The sequence below is a fragment of the Onychomys torridus genome, chromosome 12 (assembly GCF_903995425.1).
Source record: "Onychomys torridus chromosome 12, mOncTor1.1, whole genome shotgun sequence".
Lineage (NCBI taxonomy): Eukaryota > Metazoa > Chordata > Mammalia > Rodentia > Cricetidae > Onychomys > Onychomys torridus.
Window position 1 is genome coordinate 13,946,934 of NC_050454.1, and position 19,703 is coordinate 13,966,636.

General features: G+C 42.2%; 1 protein-coding gene across 4 annotated transcripts in view; it reads left to right on the top strand.

Moving 5' to 3' along the window:
- The window catches only part of Znf148 (zinc finger protein 148), a 117,492-nt gene that overhangs the window by 77,981 nt on the left and 19,808 nt on the right, over positions 1 to 19,703 (top strand). For all 4 annotated transcript variants that reach the window (XM_036203982.1, XM_036203979.1, XM_036203981.1 and 1 more), the window contains 2 exons: positions 10,269 to 10,392; positions 11,599 to 11,682. In XM_036203982.1, coding sequence (XP_036059875.1) covers positions 10,269 to 10,392; positions 11,599 to 11,682 — 208 coding nt within the window. The remainder of the gene's footprint in view (positions 1 to 10,268; positions 10,393 to 11,598; positions 11,683 to 19,703) is intronic.

Genomic DNA, 19,703 nt, shown 5'->3' on the forward strand with positions numbered 1-19,703 from the left:
TTAAAATCATAATCATTATTGTGTACAGTTATATACTATAATGGGCTAGAGCAACTAGTAGTGTATTGCAAGAGCAGATTGCTCAGGTGTCCGCAGTTTTGTGAGTCAGTTGCTGAAGGCATTGTTAGCTATTAGTGTTAGCCAAGGTGAGGCTGTTTATACCATATGGGTTGGGGACTGCTTCCAGCTTCTCTCATTTCCTGCTGTTAACACACCCCTTGCTGCTGTCTTAGGGACATAGAACCCTATGGTATCAAAGTCTGAAAATTACGGTATAAAATAATAGAGTTGTATTTCTAACTGAATTTGATTGATTCTCTGCCATATTTCCTTCCTGTCTTCAAAGTTTAGTGGATTTGTGTAAATGTAATTTTCTGATTTTTCAACTTGTACAGTGTGTTTAACCCATTTTTGCACTTAAAAGTTAGCAACAATAATTTTTGTTTGTTTCTCCAGTGCTAGTGATCACACACACTCAAGCACACACACTCATGCACACACCCACATGGGTCCTTGCTCATGCTGGGCAAGCATTATACCATTGAGCTATATGCCCAGCTCCATGAAGTTTCTGAAGCATTTTTATTAGCTGCATAATATGTTACTTTGACAAGATCATGTTATAGTTAATGATTGTTTTGTTGAACATTGACAAGATCATGTTATAGTTTTGTTGAACATTGCTGTTGTGTTCTCCTCTCCATTTGAAGTCAGGGCTATACATTTGTCGCTGTGTTATGGACTCAAAGGGTACACACTCCATTTCCATAATCATTGTACACATTACAGCCCACCTGAGTGGATCTGACTGGTGCTGCCTGCACTCCCGAGAGCTCGGAGGTCAGACTTGGTCTTCTGTAGCCCACCACAAGAGTCACACTGGTGTTGGAATCATAGTTCTTCAGTTTTGGGTCATACTGAATTCATAGTTCTCATTTGTCTGACATTTTGTGTTTCACATTTTATGGGATCCCTTCTCTCGCCCTCACCTCCTTTCTTGTTTTGGAGTCTTACTGTTTTTCTCAGTGATTAATATGATTCATTTTTATTGTCATTGGTTTTTACATCAACACATCAAATTCCTCAGTAATTTCAGGGATTGTGAAAAATTAACTTCTATAATTATAGTAGTGGGTTAATTGTGCTGCTTTGTGCTCAGTGTTTACATATGGGGAATCTGTTCTAAGAATGTAAAGTTAGTTTATTTTTTTATTGTATACATATGAGTGTTCTGCATGTATGTCTATATACACTACATGCATGCCTGGTGTCTACAAAGGCCAGAAAAGGTCATTAGAGCCACTGAACCTGGAGTTACAGGTGGTTGTGAGCTGCCATGTGAACACTTAAGAACTGAACCTGGGTCCTCTGGAAGAGCAGCCAGTGCTCTTAACCTGAGCCGTCCCTTCAGGCACTCTGTTTTCAAGACTTTCAATCTATATATGTGCCAAGTAATATATTTCCTAGATACTTTATTACCATGTTTTTCCAGTGCTATTCTGTAGTTTAATTCCTTTTTTTAAAGGGTTATTTTCATTATTTTAATTTTTTTTTTAATTTGATCTATTTTATGTGTAGGAGTATTTTGCCTGAGTATATGTATGTGCATTACATACATGCCTAGTGTCTATGGAAATCAGAAGAGGGCATTGGATCCCTTGGGACTGGAGTTAACGGATGGTTGTGAGCCACCTTGTGGGTGCTGGGAATCAAACCCAGATCCTTTGCAAGAGCAATAAGTGCTATTAACTACTGAGCCATCGCTTCAGCCTATTATTAATTATTGTTGTTGTGGTTTTTCAAGACAAGGTTTCTCTGTAACAGCCTTGGCAGTCCTGGAACTTGATTTGTAGACCAGGCTGGCCTCAAACTCACAAGATCCTGATGCCTCTGCCTCCTCAGTGTTGGGATTAAGACCTGCACCACCACGCCCGGCATTTATTTTTTATTATGTATGTGTATGTGTGTGCATATGAATGCTAGTGCTCTTGGAGGACAGAAAAGGCCATTAGATTCCCTGCAGCTGGAGTTACAGGTAGTTGTGAGGTAGCTGATCACAACTGGGGATCAAACCCAAGCCCTCTGCAGGAATGGCACATGCTTTTAACCACGTAACTCTCCAGCCCCAACTTAATGCCTTCTGAAATTCTCACTGAAGCCTGGATCGTTGCTGTCTAGTAGAGGATTACCCAGAACCTCTTTTGGTGATGTGCTCTCTAGGCCTTTGGTGGGTGTGAGGAGGGTGCTGAGAATCGAACCCAGGGCCTAATGTGTGGTAGACAGGTGCTTTACCTCTGAACGACATTCACAGACCTACTGAAGCATTTCTGAATACACATCATGTATTCAGAGTTTTGCTTGTCTAAGTCAGTTCTTAGAAGATTTCTAAAAGTACCACCAAAGTATTTTGTACCAATCAATGTAGTGGCCAGATGAGAGACAACCTGTTCTAAGTACGGTATACATAAGAGAGCATTTTGGGGCAGTCTTTTCAGGAAATTCTTAGAACAGTGACGTACTATAAATAGTATAAATGAGACACAAATGAGAATAACAAAATAGTTACTTTAAAATTGTTCACAGCAGCCTAGCAGCGGCAACGCACGCCTTTAATTCCAGCATTTGGGAGGTAGAGGCAGACAGATCTCTTGAGTTCGAGGCCAATCTGGTCTACAGAGTGAGCTCCAAGATAGCCAGGGCTATGTGGAGACCTTGTCTTAAAAAGGAACAAAAACCACAAATTTGTTCTTACATATTACATATAGTGGGCAGAGAAAAGTATGGTTAATTTGAACATTGATCTACAGTTTCCTGTATCTGAAGTGTAGGACTTTGAGGTGTAAACGGAGTTCTTTTATATCTCCTCAAAGTGTGTTAGTGCCATACTTCAGATGTTTCACTGAAGTAACTTAATTCTGCCATTTTTGCATGAAGACAGACAAGTTTATCTTGGGTTTAGAGTTTGTAAATCAATGCCTTGATTATTTGAAGTGTTTGATAATTTTGAAATTTCTCAAAGGTCAAGGTGTAATGTATGCTGAGGAAGTGTTTAAGACTTGGGGAACGTTGTCAGAGGGTGGAATGTTTAGGAGTAATACATAGTAGATGGTGTGAGAACTAGAATTCATTATCTTTGGAGGCCTAATCTCCTTCAAGACCTTTTCCAAACTTTGGTCTTGGCTCATCACCAGTGTCTGAGGTCTATGCTGTCATCGTGTCCGATGGCATCAGAAGGGGAAAGCCCAGAGTGATGCGGTGGGACTCTGGGAGCAGATAGTGCTCTGTCCGGTCAGCTGTGGAGGTGCGTTGCTCTGCTGGCGTCAGCGCTGCAGACAGCAAGCAGCTGTCATGTCTGAATGTAGACGAAAGGCTTTGTAACTGAGTGGGGACTGTTGCCCAGGCTAAGGTGTTTTCTCTATTCTGAAATAATCTGTTTATGTAGGTAGAGGAAGTTGTAGTCACTTGTTTCTTTCAAATGTCAGGTTTCTCCTTTGGGTGAAGGGTGTAAAGAGCTCCTTTGATTGAAGTTGATTGGGTTAAACCCCAGAGCCTCATGCACGCCAGATAAGTGCGCTGCTGCTGAAGTACCTACTATACCCCAACACAAATATTATTTCATTGTGAACCAAAATAGTACATTGAATCACAAGTCCTCCTTGGGTGTCTCAGTGCTGATGTAATAAACCTTTCAAACCCCATGTCTGGTACAGCAGCCCTGTGAGAAGCTGTTCTCCCTCATGGCAGAGCCTCAAGCACTGGACTTGGAAGTGTTCTTGCTGCCTGCTTCTGCCTGCTTCACAGCCTCATTCCTTAAGGACAGGCTGCTCATTGTTCCGTTGCTGTGTCTGTGGGCTACTCAGCATCACTTTGTTTGCCTCTTGAAATCTGCATTGTTCTCTACTACAGTTCAGAGGTAAAGCACCTGTCTACCACACATTAGGCCCTGGGTTTGATTCCCAGCACCCTCCTCACACCCACCAAAGGCCTAGAGAGCACATCACCAAAAGAGGTTCTGGGTAATCCTCTACTGGACAGCAATGATCCAGGCTTCAGTGAGAATTTCAGAAGGCATTAAGTTGGGGCTGGAGAGTTACGTGGTTAAAAGCTAGCTAAAGTTATTAGAAGCCTGTGAAGTTTGTAAATGTAATACAGTCTCGGTGTATTAATGTCAGGGCTCATACCCCACCTCCCAGGCTCGGTGTTGGTTGCCTGTGGTACATTTTCCAGATATAGACATCTAGGCTCCCCGCCTGCGAAGATTCTTACTTGGGGGTGTGTATATACTTGAAAAGAATGTCAGGTGATTATGATGTACATGTAAGCTGAAGACCTTTAAGTCTTTGCCATCGCCATTGACCTTCATGAGATGTTTCCCAGCTCAAAAGAATTTTGTTAGGTTTCCTTAACATTCATGAATTCTAAGAAAGCTTTTTAATAAAATTTAATATTCCTGTAATCAGGTAGTGTAAACAATTGCTAGGCTTTTCAAACTCTTTAGTAATCAATCAAAGGCAGTGTGGTTTTAATTACTTCTATTCTGTTATATTTCTCCTTTTTATTTAACAGATAATTTGAGTGCCAGTCTCTTGACAAGAGCTAAGAGAAGGAAGTAGATTGTTATTAGATCCCTTTAGAAGATCTGAATAGGAGCTGATTGTTAAGAGTGTGCTGAACTCTGGAAGGATTAGCATATTGCATACAGAGATTATGAACCATATGGTCATTTCCCAACAGTTTAGTATATATCATGGGCTCAGGAAGAGAGTTGGACTTGGGGGCCAAAAAGATTTAAGACAATGATTGTTAAATGAGAAAAAAACTATTATTTATTATTATTATTATTATTATTATTATCATCATCATTATCATTATCATCATCATCATCATTATTTTGGTTTTCAAGATAGGGTTTCTCTGTGTAGCCCTGCCTGGCTATCGTGGATCTCACTCTGTAGCCCAGGCTGTCCTTGAATTCACAGAGATCCGCCTGCCTCTACCTCCCAAGTGCTGGGATTAAAGGCGTGCGTTGAAAACAATTATTTTAAAAGGATAAAAATGGATGAGTCAGACACTTGTCACGCCTTCTCCATGCTTCCTTGGTTTTTGGAAGAACTGTCTTTGAAAATGAGACTAGAGATGAAAGTAGGAAGTCAAATATGATGCTAATGAGAAAATGAAGGAAGAAAACTAGAAAACAGCACGCTGGCAATTCATTAATCTGGTTTTTCCAGAGTGACTATTATGGGGAAATTGTTTTCCATAGACATGAGCCATTCAAAACGTTCTGATGATGGGAAAAAAAATCATCTTTTAGAGACTAACATGAAGGGACCTTTCTAAAACTAATGGTTGGGGGCCAGTGAGATGGTCTGACTGAGTTTGATTCAAGGCCCATTCAATAGAAGGAGCAAACTGATGCCTGCAAGTTGTCCTCTGTGTGTCTGTGTGCGCGCACCCCTCCCCCAAACCTTTCAAACCCTCAAGGCCAGTATGACGAATATGAGTCAGATTCCATTCTTATGACATAGTGGGTTTTATATTCTGACACTGTTAAAGCTTGCCATTTGAAAATGAAATTTGCTAATAAGTAAAATGTAGTGTAGAGACATAAAATCCTGAAGAAGGAGATTATGAATGTGAGGGACTAGCTCTGACTAGTATAGCCAGATGACTTTTACTCTGGATGACCTTGTTAAATGCCTTTGGAGAAGGAAGAAAATCTTCCTTCCTTTACTTATTTATTATGTATGCAGTATTCTGTCTGTCTGCATATAAGACTGCAGGCCAGAAGATGGCACCAGATCTCATTACAGATGGTTGTGAACCATCATGTGGTTGCTGGGAATTGAACTCAGGACCTGTGGAAGGACAGTCAGTGCTCTTAACCTCTGAGTCATCTCTCCAGCACCCCCCCCCCCACTTTGGTTTTTCAAAACAGGGTTTCTCCATGTAGCCCTGGCACTCCTACTGTAGACCAGGCTGGCCTTGAACTCAGAGATCCACCTGCCTCTGCCTCCCGAGTGCTGGGATTAAAGGTGTGCGCCACCACCGCCTGGCACGAAGAAAATCTTTAAAGTCCTTTTCCCACCCTCAGTTGTAAGCAACTTGTCTCATAAGTGGCGATGATTTAAACCAGTGGTTCTCAACCTTCCTAATGCTGCAACCCTTTAGTACGGTTCCTCATGTTTGGTGACCCCCAACCATAAAATTATTTCCTAGTTACTTCATGACTGTAATTTTTCTACTGTTATGATTGTAATGCAGATATCTCATACAGGATATGATGCGACCCCTGCAAAAGAGCTTTCAGCCCCAAAGGGGTTGCGCCCCACAGGTTGAGAACGATCGATTTAAATCATCTCTAAGTTCTCTGAGTTTGAATGGCTTAAACACTGATGTCAGTTAATGTTGGAAGGGGTCCTAAAGTTCTTAGTCATTAGATTAAAATATGACTGGATAATTTTAGTAGTGTGTACATACAATTTGAAAAGAACCCTTTCTCATGGAGGAGTGTGATTGGTCCTGGAGTGGAGTCTCTCAATTAAAGAAGCAGAGTCTAGGCCCTTCCTTGATAAAAGGAGGTGTGCTACAAAGAGAGCTTTCCTCACTTCTCAGGCCCTCCTGCTCTCTGTGTGCATGTATAATAAACATATAAACAAATATGTGTGGTGCTAGCTATAAATAAATTTGTCTCAAAAGAGAAATACATCATGAACCATGGGATTGGGGACCCAGAATAACTAGGGAATTCTGTTCCATACCAAACAGGTTTATTTTTCCTCGGTAAAATCTTACTGTAACACTATTGAACAAATATGAAACTCACAATGGTTGGATGTTTAGATGACTGCCAATGTGTCCTCTTGGTAAGTAGAGAGCCTGACTGCTCGGTCTTGATAACACACTGTCTGCTGAAGTCGTGACAGGAAGCTAAGGCACCTACGGCCGCTGCTAGGAGTGATTCCAGTCTTGGGGGACTCGGACATCCTGGCCAACAAAATTGACCCCCAACCAAAACTCAAAAATGCTTTCTCCTATGTCTTAGGAGTTAAACATTAACTTCCAGCCCCTTCTGCTATAATGGTGACCATATGTTGAGTTGTGGGGAGTGGGGGGGCAAAGCAAAAATAGTTTTTGGTACTAATAGCCAGTAAGACAGCTAATCTTTAAATGTCTCAAACTATTGGATCACAATTTTAAAAGATCCTGAAAGGCTATAAACAGGAATAAGTCAAGTTGGGGTTGAAGAGATGGCACAGCAGTTAAGAGGCCTGGCTGCTCTTCCAGAGGACCCGGGTTCAATTCTCAGCAACCACATGGCTGCTCACAGCCATCTATAATGGGGTCTGGTGCTCTCTTCTAGCATGCAGGCATACATGCAGTTACAGTACTCATACATAAAATACATAAATAAAATAAAAAGAGTAAGTCAAGTATATGCTGAGAAAGACAGATTGGCAGAATTCATCTTGCCCTCCTCCCATCCCTGCCCTTGGTCTTGGAATGCTCGCCTCTTTGTGTACCTGGTCAGTGGATGAAAGCCAAAGATGGACAAGTACATTTTTAGCAAAGCTTTTTGTTTGTTTGTTTGTTTAAAGAATGAAGTATTAAGTTGTGAGGGCTATTTGGTATGGGGAGCAGGCAGCTATCGCTCTCAGTGATAGGTGCAGAATCCATTGTATCCCAGACTCCAGGTTTAGACAGTGGGGTTATAGCAGTGAATGTGAAAGAGGCAAGTTTGTGTGGATACATTTCCAAATTAGAAAACCAATAAATGCTTGTTTGTGGCAAGGTGGTTTTTACTCTGACCCTGTAAACAAAAATTTGAGTTCCACTGCCTAACAAAGGAGATGGAAATTAAATTTAGCATGTTTGAAAATTTGATATTTTGACTTGAACTTACAAATATGCTGGATTGGTTTTAGTGTGTTTGCTCATAAAATAGTGGTGGTATCTGTTTCATCTCTATAATTCTTCCTTGAATGAAGACCTGAATGAAGATAGCATGATGACGTCCAGTGTTGAAAATAATGACCCAGAACTCGTAACTGTCCATAAGGGGCTGTGTATAGTCAGGGATTACATCCGCTTCACAGTAGGCAATGTAGGCCAGAGTTGTGCCTAACTACACCTTCCCTTCCAGTTGCTGGGCTGCGGAAGCCATTGAATGCCATGGCCTTTTATCAACCTACGTGAAAAGAAGAAAGCCTGGTATTATTGTCCTATTTGTTGTGTATAATACTTACCATCATTTTCTTTTGCATACTTTGAATCCTATTTTAAGAGGGTTTGTGTATTTTCTTTTTATACAGTGTTCACTTACATTATTATTATGTGACTTGGAGGAACTGAAAAAAATTTAAACTTGACTAGCCAGAAATCAACTTTTATTCTCACTGTCTGTTCAGGAAGCTGTGACACCCATTTCCATTCTCCTGCCAAATGTGTCCCCTCTATGTGTTGGGTGCATAGACTTGAAGCATTGTTGACCATGTTGGCAATTTGCCCAGAACCCGAATACCCTGTATAATTTGCATGCTAATTATCGTTGATTTGCATGCAGTATAGGCTGCACTGTCTCCTTGAATTTAAAGTCAAAAGACACTCTAAAGAGGAAGGCCACTCACCCTTTACTACTTCTCTCTTCTTGGCTGAGGAAGGGACCGTAGCTGTGTGTCTGTAGGCCCCAGTCAGTGTCCACGGCCTTTCGTATTGTTAAGATGGTGTCCAGATCTCTTCCTGTGTTAGGCAGTCTCTTAGTTCGCTCTTTCTTTCTTTCTTCCTTCCTTCCTTCCTTCCTTCCTTCCTTCCTTCCTTCCTTCCTTCCTTCCTCTCTCTCTCTCTCTCCCTCCCTCCCTCCCTTTTTTTGTTTTGTGTGTGAGAGGTGAAGTGTTGAGACAGGGTCTTTCTGTGTAGCCCTGAATGTCCTGGGACTTTCTCTGGAGACCAGGCTGGCCCTGGACTCAGAGAAGAGACCCACTTGCCTCAGCCTCCTGAGTGCTGGGTGAGTGCACTACCAATCTCAGTTAACTTTCTGTAGTCGTTTACCTCCAAGGTTGTTTCCTGCCTCTGGCTCATGTCTCCTGATCTCACTCTGCCTTGTCCTCTGCGTCTTCGAGTTCTTGCTATGCAGCCCAGGCTGACCTTGGACTCCCAGTCCTCTGCTTCAGACTCCTGATCTCCACTATGCCTGTCATTCCCTAGTTACCTAGGCTTCTTCACATCGTATGTCCCACCCCTTTTCTCGCCTCGGTGATGATAAAAGGAATCATTTTTCCTTCTCACTCTTCTGTGTGGCTAGCAGGAGGTGGGAAAATGCTACGTGCTAAATTAAGTAAGTTGTTGATAAGGTAGAATTTGTGAGGCTGAAGGTGAGCTTCTACTGGTACCTGTCCAGACCAGACTCCGAGTACTCTTAATTGTAAGATGCCCAGGATAATCAAGTTGGTTTCTTTTCTCCTGTCTTCCCACTCTGAATTATCTGACAAGTATTTTAGGACATATTCAACAGTCTGGTTCTACAGTACCTTAGAGATGCTAGACAAGACACTATACTGGGAAACTTAATTTTCTCTTTTTTAAAAAAATAAGAAAATAATAACAGGTAAACTCTAACCTGACTCAAAAATGTTTTAAGTTTGTACAGTTATCCATTATTTTATCTGCTCAGTTCATTATCCCTCACAGTCAAGATGTAAATAGTTTTGAAGTAGTTATTAAACATATACAAATAAACATTCATATACACTTGGACACTATATGTCTAGATAGGTATATATGGCTAGACACTATCATCTCTCTAGATACTGTCCTTTTGTATCAAAAAAATTATACAGTGGGTTCTGAACCTTTTTGTATTGGACAATCCTGGTGTTTATTCCATTCAATCACCTAAAATTAACTTGTATTGGTTTTCCGAGCTTTGTATTGGTTTTCCGTTCTCAATGATTGATTGATGCCTGACTTTTTCTCCTTGCACACATGAGAATTTGAAGTGGAAAATCAAACTGCTCACTCCAGCTGCCCCGTCTGGGACCATCAGCATGACAAGGAGGTGGCAGGGTGCCCCCAGGGTTTTAGTCTGGTTTTACCTACTCTAACTAAGTCACGCTTTCCTGCATAGAGGCACCACTATTCTAATAGTCTTTCCCGGATTATTTCTGAGCAGTTTACAAGCTCCACTGACCATTGCTTATATTGTCCTTATAAAACATAGTATTTATTTACATTTTAAAACTTTCTTTTGTTTTTGCCTTTTTTTAAACTAGATCCTTACAATAAATGAGGATGGATCACTTGGTTTGAAAACCCCTAAATCTCACGTTTGTGAGCACTGCAATGCTGCCTTTAGAACGAACTATCACTTACAGAGACATGTCTTCATTCATACAGGTATTGAATAAAAATGGGCTTGTGGCCATTACAATTATTTTCATTGTTATTTTCATCTTTGTATAAATGTCATCTAGTCTTAAGACCATGGCTAACTTGGCATTGTCAATCAGAGTTTATAGCCAGACTGTCAGGAGGAAACCAAGAAAGACTTTAAATGAGAAGACAATTAGCATGAATATATATGTTTAATATTCTTAATTGGGTACTTACATGGCTTAAAGCACTCGTTTTAACTAGAGAAACTGCTTAAGAATGTATTAAGAACCTGCCCCATTCATCTTTCTGTGCTAGGTGTATGACAGCACAGGCAGTGTTTGGAAATCAGGTATTAGAAATGATAGCTAACAAAGTAGAGGTTCAAGGCCATGGGATTGTTGACAATAGAACTGGAGTGAGTAATTTCACACCTTTGGAAAAGCAAGCTAGAACTGTTAGATGACTGGGGGGAAGGGGAGGGAGTAAGGAGGGGAGTGGATGAACTAGGAAAATGTGGGGATGGCCAGAAGCCAAAGGAGAGAGGATGCGAGGAGGCTGAGGAAGTGCCAGGCCCTCAGAGGCAGGAGCTGGCGGGGAGTCTGTGGAGGAGCACCCAGGAGCTCATCTCTGTAAGGCTCTAGCCAGTGGTGGAGGCATTGAAGGCTGGAGGCAGCTCCTTAAGGTGCCCCTTAAGTGCAGTGGCAGGGAGAGGAAGGTATCCAGGAGCCTTGCAGCAGTGAAGCAAGGCTTCCCAGTGGAGCAGACCCCAGCATTCTGGAATGAAGAGTGCTCCAGCAGAGAGGGAGTGTTTCCAAGGATGGGTCTCCTTCAGGGTGTTTATACAGTTCTGAACTCCGAAGAAAATAGGTAAAAGGGCAAGGAGGGATGATGAGCCACAGACCAGGGTGGGCATGCCTTCAGAGAAGGAAGAGGAGATGCAGGCCATGTCAGGTGGCCTGGAGAGTGTTTTACTGTGTGTCTTTCTCTTTTCGTTAGAAGGATATAAATCAAATTTTGTGTGTGTGTGATTGTGAAAACATGGAATTGTAAATCCTGGAGGAAATTGTTGAGGGAAAGTAGAACTGTTAATGAAAATGTTTTTAAAAATCATATGGAGTTTTAGAATTTTCCAAAATTGGGGCTTCTAAGACTATATAGCCTCAGAAATAGTGACTTAAAATGCTGTTTTATTCATTAACTAATGTATGGATGTCAAATTATTTTAAGGCGAAAAACCGTTTCAATGTAGTCAATGTGACATGCGTTTCATTCAGAAGTACCTGCTCCAGAGACACGAGAAGATCCATACCGGTGAGTGCTGCGTCCGGAGCGGCAGGCGGAGGGAGGGCAGGTGTCTAATAAGGCCACAGTCTTTGCCACTCTAGTCATCCCACTGTCGTGAAACCATCAGTCTTGGCTGTCCTTGGCTCTTCCTCAGTAAGCAGTGTTGCTAGACCCAGGCTTCAGTGTCCTGCCCCAGTGAATTACTTTGACATAGTTCCACAATAAATTACATACGAGGAGGAAACTTTCCGGAAACTGCTGTTTCTTGAGCTAAGTAAGATGATCACTCACACTACTGAGCTCTTGGCCCAAGCCCAGAGCAGTCCCACCCTCCATGTCTGTCCTTTCCGTGGCTTCCCATAGCGGGAGGCAGCGCTGGTGGCCACTCATCTGTTCATCGGTGTGGTTGACAGACGAGTGGTTCGGAAGACCACTCTTTAGTGTGTGTGGTAACATTTTAAATCTCATTCTAAAGCCGGTGTGTTGCTTAGTTTTAATGGAAGTAAAACCAAGTTTTATAAGTGACTGGATTTAGTAGACTGTTGACTTTTCTCCTTTGATATCCCTAAGCATTGTAAAAGATGGTTCTTTGAAATTGATTTATGATTTACAGTGTTTGGGACACACACACACACACACACACACACACACACACACACAGCGAGAGAGCGAGTGCCTGACTGTGTGAGAGAGAGTGAGAGCGTGCTCAAAGTTGGGCCATCTGTAGAGTTTTGGGGGTTTTGTATTTCAGTGGAATTGAGAATGATGAAGAAAAGGCACTAACATCGAAAACATTAAATTCTCTATTTCTCTGTATTACTACTCAGTTGCAGCCCTGCCCCGGTGTTATTCCGATGCGGTTTCGTAGTAGGCGCAGCATTTGTGGGATGGGATCCTTGGGCACTCTGTCCAGTAGAAAGAGGCTTTGTGGTTGGTGACTTCCCGCGTCTTTGTCACCTTCAGAAAGAGGTCTGAAGGTGGCTCTTCTGAGACCCAGTGCCCGCTGTGCAGCCTGTCTGCCTGCAGTTTTGGTCTTGCTCTGTATCTAGGATGGCCTGGAACTCAAGTCTGTCCTTATGCCTCAGCCTCCCGAGTGCTGGTATTATCAGCATGAGCCGCCATGCCTGGTTCAGTGTTCTGCTCTTTCAGATACCATTTTGTATATCACTAAGTGAACATTTATCTCTTTCATATATACAGTGGAAGAAAAAAATGTGCAGGTTTTATGTGACTAAACAGTTAAGTTGAAATTTCTATGTAATTGTAAAACTACCAGATAAAGGTGAAAATAGACATTTTCATGTGTTTATTAGATCGTGATGATTTATTCATTCAGCTGGTGTTGATCCTCCAGTGTTTTTCAGGTACTAAGAGTGCACAGACTATATGGAAGGGTTTTCTGTTTCCTTTTGTTTTGGAGATAAGAGACATATAAATAAGCATGATGTGATTAAATGCTGTAGGTTTCTTGAGAGTAACTACTCAGGGAAAGCCTCAAGCTGCTGAGGCTAAGTTAAAATCTGTGTGGGAATGGGACGGTGAACAGGGTCTGAAAAAGGAGGCCTACTGCTCATCCCTAGGTCAGTCTGTCACGTCACTCTATGAGTTGTACGTCCTGGCCACAGTCTGCTAGCTGCTCTGTCCTGGTCTCATTCCTGAGAACAGTGTAGGGAAAGCGTTTATTCTAGGTCACAGTTGCAGAATGCAGCCTGTCACGGGCAAGACAAAGCAGCAGAGAGAATGTATGCATGCATGCTGGTTCAGCACTCTCCTCTAGGAGCACACTGAGGAATGGTGCTCCTCATTTTTAGGCTGGGTCTTCTCACAGCAGTCAATGTAATTAAGAAAATCCCCACAGACAGGCTCACAGACGAACCTGATCTAGGCAGTCCCTCATTGAGACTGTCTTCTCAGGTCATTCCAAAGTGCGTTACATTGACTGGTAAAACGAAGTCACACTGATTGAAGACGTCTGTGTGAGGCTGTGGGAGCATTTGGGATTTGAGGGTGATGAGTAGTTTATTGAAAAATTACTAAATACCAGGTACTGTCATTTAGTCCTCACAGGAGTTTTGAAAGGTGTTACTGTCCCCATTTTATCAGTCAGAATGTATTGGGAAGTGGAGAGAAACCGAGGACTTCCTTAACTTTCTACAGTCCAGTGAATGATGTTGCCCAGACTCCAGCTCAGGCACTGTCATGAGAGACCAAGATGCAATCACTAAGCAAAATGAGACAGGAAACAGAAATACAGCTGTGGCTTTTTGATTTTTTTCTTCCTGTCACCCAATCAGTTAGGACTTAGCTTCTCTGTGTGTTTAGTAACATCTAAAAGGAAAGGAAAGCAAAGGGCAGAGTTGTCATCTTACAAAAAAAACCAAAACAGCTTAGAAGAACGTAAAGACTCCAAAGGAATCACAGCAAGGCTGAGTCATTAGGATTCCTTCTCAGAGAAAGTCTGTCTGTCTCCCCCCAACCCCCCTCCTGTGTATATGCTTACATGTATACATGTGTGCCACAGTACATACCTAGACGTTGCTTTCTTGCCTTACATCTTGTTTTTAGGCGGATCTCTCGTTTCTGCCATTGTGATTTATATCCCAGCCTGTTGTTTCCACCTCCCATCTCGCAGTATGAGGACAGGGATTCCAGGTGTGCACTACTGCATCTGGCTTTTTGTGTGGGTTTGGGTAGTCTGAACTCAGGATATCAGGCTCACACTGCACGTACTTCTTTCTACCCGCTGAAATGTCTCTCCAGCTCCACAAGTTTCTCCCGAAGAAAGGCTCTGCTTTCCCCATTGTCCTTCCCTTTGTGTCCATCACATTTCATATCAGAACTAATTTTCCTTCTTAGTTAGTTTTCCATTCCTTTGTAGATTTCTTTTCTTTTTTCTTTTTTGATTTTTCAAGACAGGATTTCTCCATGTATTTTTGGTGCCTGTTCTGGAACTCACTCTGTAGACCAGGCTGGCCTCGAACTCACAGAGATCTGCCTGGCTCTGCCTCCTGAGTGCTGGGACTAAAGGTGTGCGCCACTGCCACCTGGCCTTGTAGATTGTTTTTAAAGAGAGGAAAATGTTTTTATCTTGAAATCAGATTACCTATTTTGGAATACATATGAAGGATAGTCTCTGCTCTGATGTTCTGCTTTGCTTCCTGTGGCAGTGATAAACACCATGACCAAAAGCAACTTGGGGAGGAAGAGATGTATTTAACGTGCAGCTTATAGGCCGTCATTGAGGGAGGGTAGGCCAGTACCTAAGGCAGGAACCCAGAGTTCGGAGCCGATGCAGACACCACAAAGGAATGATGTCGACTGACTTGCTCCTCCGCCTTGTTCAGCTCCCTGTTCAGCTCCCGTCCTTATGCAGCCCACACCTACCCGCCCAAGGACGGCACCGCTCACAGTGGTCTAGATCCTCCAGTCTCAGTCAGCAACAGAGGAAATGCCTACAGACGCACCCACAGGCCAATCTAATGGAGGCAGTTCCTCAGTGAGATTCCCTCTTACATTTAGGTTTGTGTCAAGTTTACAAAACTATGACATATACTTACCTACTTTTCAATTCTTGAACAAGAAATGAGTTACCCAAAGTCAGCTGATGTGAGATTGGGCAGTGAAAAGAGCTGTCAGTTTTTAATTTGTTTTTAGAGACAGGGTTTCTCTGTGTAACCCTGGCTGTCCTTGAACTCACTTTGTCCTTTGTAGACCAGGCTGGACTTGAACTCAGATTCTCCTGCCTCTGCCTCCAGAGTGCTGGGACTAAAGGCGTGTGCCACCAAGCCTTGTTCTGAACTGTCAGCTTTTGTTTTTTGTTTTTGTTGTTGTTGTTTTGTTTGTTTGGTTGGTTGGTTGGTTGGTTTTTTCGAGACAGGGTTTCCCTGTGTAGCTTTGCCCCTTTCCTGGAACTCGCTTTGTAGACCAGGCTGGCCTCAAACTCACAGAGATCCGCCTGCCTCTGCCTCTGCCTCCCGAGTGCTGGGATTAAAGGTGTGAGCCACCACTGCCCTGCTGAACCATCAGTTTTTAAAGACTCTCGTCGTCTTTTCAGCCTTTTGCGTCCTAGTAGACCTCATGATATTGTTTCCTCCTGTTCCCTCACTGCCCACCCCATTCTCTGCTCCATTTGCAACATGAATAAAAATCATCACTGGCTTGGCTGATTTTACAAATAATACAACATTTTCTGAGACTCTTAAAAGCTTTGGCTTTTCTATTTCAAACATTTTAACCTTCCCTGGACTGATTATCACTTAAGCCTATTCCTAATAGTGGGCTTGTCTGTTCAGCACTATCTTAGGGGAAAATACTTGGTCATCTAGAAGCTAATCCCAGAAATTTTGGGCCTTCTGGAGTATAAACCCTGAAAACTCAAGATATGAGTCCGCTTGGGTCTTTAGTTTTCAGCACTTCTGAGCGATGTATTTCTCTGTAGGAATATTACAGGTCCTTTACTTTGTGTATGTTTTGGGAGCATGAGCAAGGAGGTGAGTGTCCGAGGCTGAGGATAAAGACAATGATTCCAGAACTCCTGCTTGGATATGTGCTTCCACGACACTGCCACTGTCCCTGTCCCTGTCCCTGGTGGGTTTACTTCTGAGCAGGTGCTTTTCCTTTGCATTTCATGAAGAATACATAGATCAGGATAGAAAACTGTATGACTGGCTGTGGTCTTCTCTAAGACAGCGCCAGTCTGTTGTTCACTGTGGGGAAGGAAAGATTGAGGAGTAGGACTCTTAAGAAACAGTTTTTAATAGTTTTCTGAATTTCTTTAGCAAGCCACAGAATACCTCTTCTGATACTCAGTTTTAACAAACTATGGCTGCTTTTTATAGTGGTGACAATTTATTTTAGCAAAAATTGCATGAAGCCATGCCTATTTGTAGGGAAGCTGATATAAATGCCCCCTTCCAAATTACAAAAATTTTTTTTAAAGCCAAATTATTGATAATTATCTTTATTGAGTAGGTTTCTTATCTCCTAAAAATTTATTTCAGGGCTAGTGAGGTGGCTTGAGCGGGTTAAGGCACTTACTGCCAAGCCTCACAACATTTTGTCCCTGGAACTTACAGAGTGGGAAAAGACAGCTGACTCCCACAGGCTGTCCTCTGACCCACACATATGCTGTGGTGTATGTGATCCACTCTCTGAATGAATGAATGAATGAATGAATGAATGAATGAATGTATGTATGTAATTGAAAATGAAAAATTGCACATGTATTTTCTTTATGAATATAGTAAGTAGATGTGATGACACCTCGGACCCCAACACTTAGGAGGTCAGAACCAGGGATTCAAAGCCACCCTTAACTCTACAGTGCATGCAAGGCCAGTCTGAAGCTCCTGTTTCATAAACAGAACAAACAAAAACATTAAGAAGATGGGAAGCGTGTTGATCCTCTTCTGGACTGACACATTGACAGCCGTGTGAAGTAGCTGGGAAACATGTGCTAGCATACCTGCTTTTATGAGGATAGGAAAATGAACGCAGTGCCTCCCAATTACTATATTGGGGGCATCATCTCATCTCCTCCTCATAGCAGTCCTCAGCAGCAAAGCGTGTTCCTGTTTGACAAATAAGGAAACTTAAGTTTTAAAACATTTGCTCTAATATATGCAGCTGGCTAATGACATCAACCAGCTCTTCTGAGTTCATGCTGTTGACCAGTTGCTATTGAAAGGGTACGTCAAGTTCAAAGAAAAATTTGAATTGGCAACTTTTGCTTCTAGCAATAGAGGCTTTTATTTTGTTCATTCAAGAACACTGGCAGGCCTGCATCTGGCCTGTAGCCTATGGGTAATTGGGTGTGCTTGCCTTAAATGAAGTCTGTGGAGCAGATTGTCTCTAGGATGTAGTGGATGGAGGCAGGCAGGATGGAGAGGGTGTAAACGATCATTCTGACTATAAGCAGGAGGAGTGGGTAGAGGAGGATGAGAAAGATTTTTAGAATTCTATTAGCTAATCTTGATGTCAAGTTAACAAGTATCAGATTTCTTCTGTGGGTGTTATAAAACATGGAGCATTGAACTGCTGTGTTAGGAAGAACAGTGAAATTGGGGATATTTTGTTTTTTGTAACTAATATGAGATTATCATATTAAGATTTTTCCTTATAATTTATTCAGATAATTGGAAATGCATTAACCGCATTTATCTTTAGACATGCAGAAATATTTCTTTCAAAACAATAAGACAACATTGCTAAACCTCAGAGGTGTAATATTCCCTCAGTTTGAAAATTAGACAAGGCTTGGAAACGATGGTTTATTATGCCAAAACAGGAAAGGGAAGTGACTTTTCTGGGAGCTTAGATCTTTGCCACATTTGGATAGTATTGAAAGCCCTCATTTTCAGAAAAAAAAGCTGTGCATAGTTCTCAGATTTAATAAATAGCCCTTGTTTTGTGGTAACTGACAACAGCAGCTTTAGAAACCACAATGTCAGATACGATGAGCACTTCTCCCTCTTAAGTTCAGACATTTGGAGACCTCCCTGACGTCTGTATATGAAATTTGCCTGCCTCATAGGTGGTGTTTTACTGTGTCAAAGACTGGGTTAAGTAGGTCATCAGCATTTATGACCTAAGTGGGTTTGCAGATATTTAGATTGGGTGACAGAGACTTCCTGTTTGTCAATAAAGTTTTTCATAACACTTAGCCTTAAAATTCATGTATTTTATTTGAATTTTTTGACCCCCCCCCCCAAAGTGCATTGTCTGATTTGTACATAATCATGGTAAAGAAGAGAGTGTAGAATCCTTGAGTAAATGTAAGTTCTTGTGAGGTTATTCCTACTGTTCTGGATTCTTTGACAATCTTTACATAGTATCTCTGCCAAGTTTCTATTATTTTCTAAAAATACTTAAATGTCATCATTTGAGGTTTTGGAAATGTAGTTTGTTTTGCCCTTCTGCTTAGTGTTTGGAGAACGTTTAACTCCCATTCCCCTTTGACAGTCTTGTTCATAGGTGAATGAGATTTTTTTCGAGCAGCATTTACCAGGAAGAGCAGATATGGGTAGGAACTGATGTCTAAACCCCCACCCACCCTGTGACAGCAAGCTTTCTTTTTGAAACTGGTTTCCAGTGAAATCCAACATCAAGAGTTAGCAGAGCAAGGCCTGACCGTGGTCTCTGCACTGACAATGAAACGGCAGAGGTGTAGCAGCTTTCCTTAGCGCGCGCTCGTTAAGTCAGTGAATGATACCAGTCACTGTAACCCGTTTCTACCTAGTGATGTCTCAGACGCCAGTGTGTGGGACGGGGCTGCGGGTGTAGCTTAGCAGTGGTGCAATGCTTGTCCAGCCAAAGCGTGATCCTAGGGGCAGTCCCTAGCATTCAAACAAAACAAACAAAGCGTTCCTCATACCCGTACTCCAGCAACCAGTTTCTGACTCCTAGGACACCATTTGTGCCCTATAATTGGATATAGCTCTGACAGTACTTGAGCTAGAATCCAGTCCCACAAAAGGGCCTGAACAAAACCCTCTCTTCAGGCATAGTTTTAAGTCCTGTTGCCTGTTTTGTGACCTGTTGTCAACTTGAAGGCTCCCATGACCCCTACTTGAGTTTTATAATTCATAGAACTCAGAAAAGCCTTTTACTTGTATTTACCACTTTGCTGTAAAGGGTATGGATGAACAGAAAGATACGGAGTGAGTCTGGAAGGGTCCAGAGTTGGAGTGCACACTCTGCTTGGTGTGTTGACCTTTGAAGGAGAGGTTGGGGAAAGTATGATGAAAACTGAAGGCTAATTAAGGCCTGATCTTTTTGATGAACAGCCTCACCTTGAAGCTGTCAGGGTGCTACCAAGAGACAACTCAGTAAAACAAAAGAGGCTTCTCTGGCCCAGGGAACTCCCAGGGGTTTTAAGAGCTCTGCTTCGGGAGCAGAACACACTTCCCACCCATCCCTGAGGAAATTGAAAAGATTCAGGCACTTTGTCAGGTGTCTCGGGCAAAGACCGATATTGGGACAAAAGATATTGAATAGTTCCAACCACTAAGGAAGATGTAAGGACTTAAGGAGCTGTGATCAGATCCTGG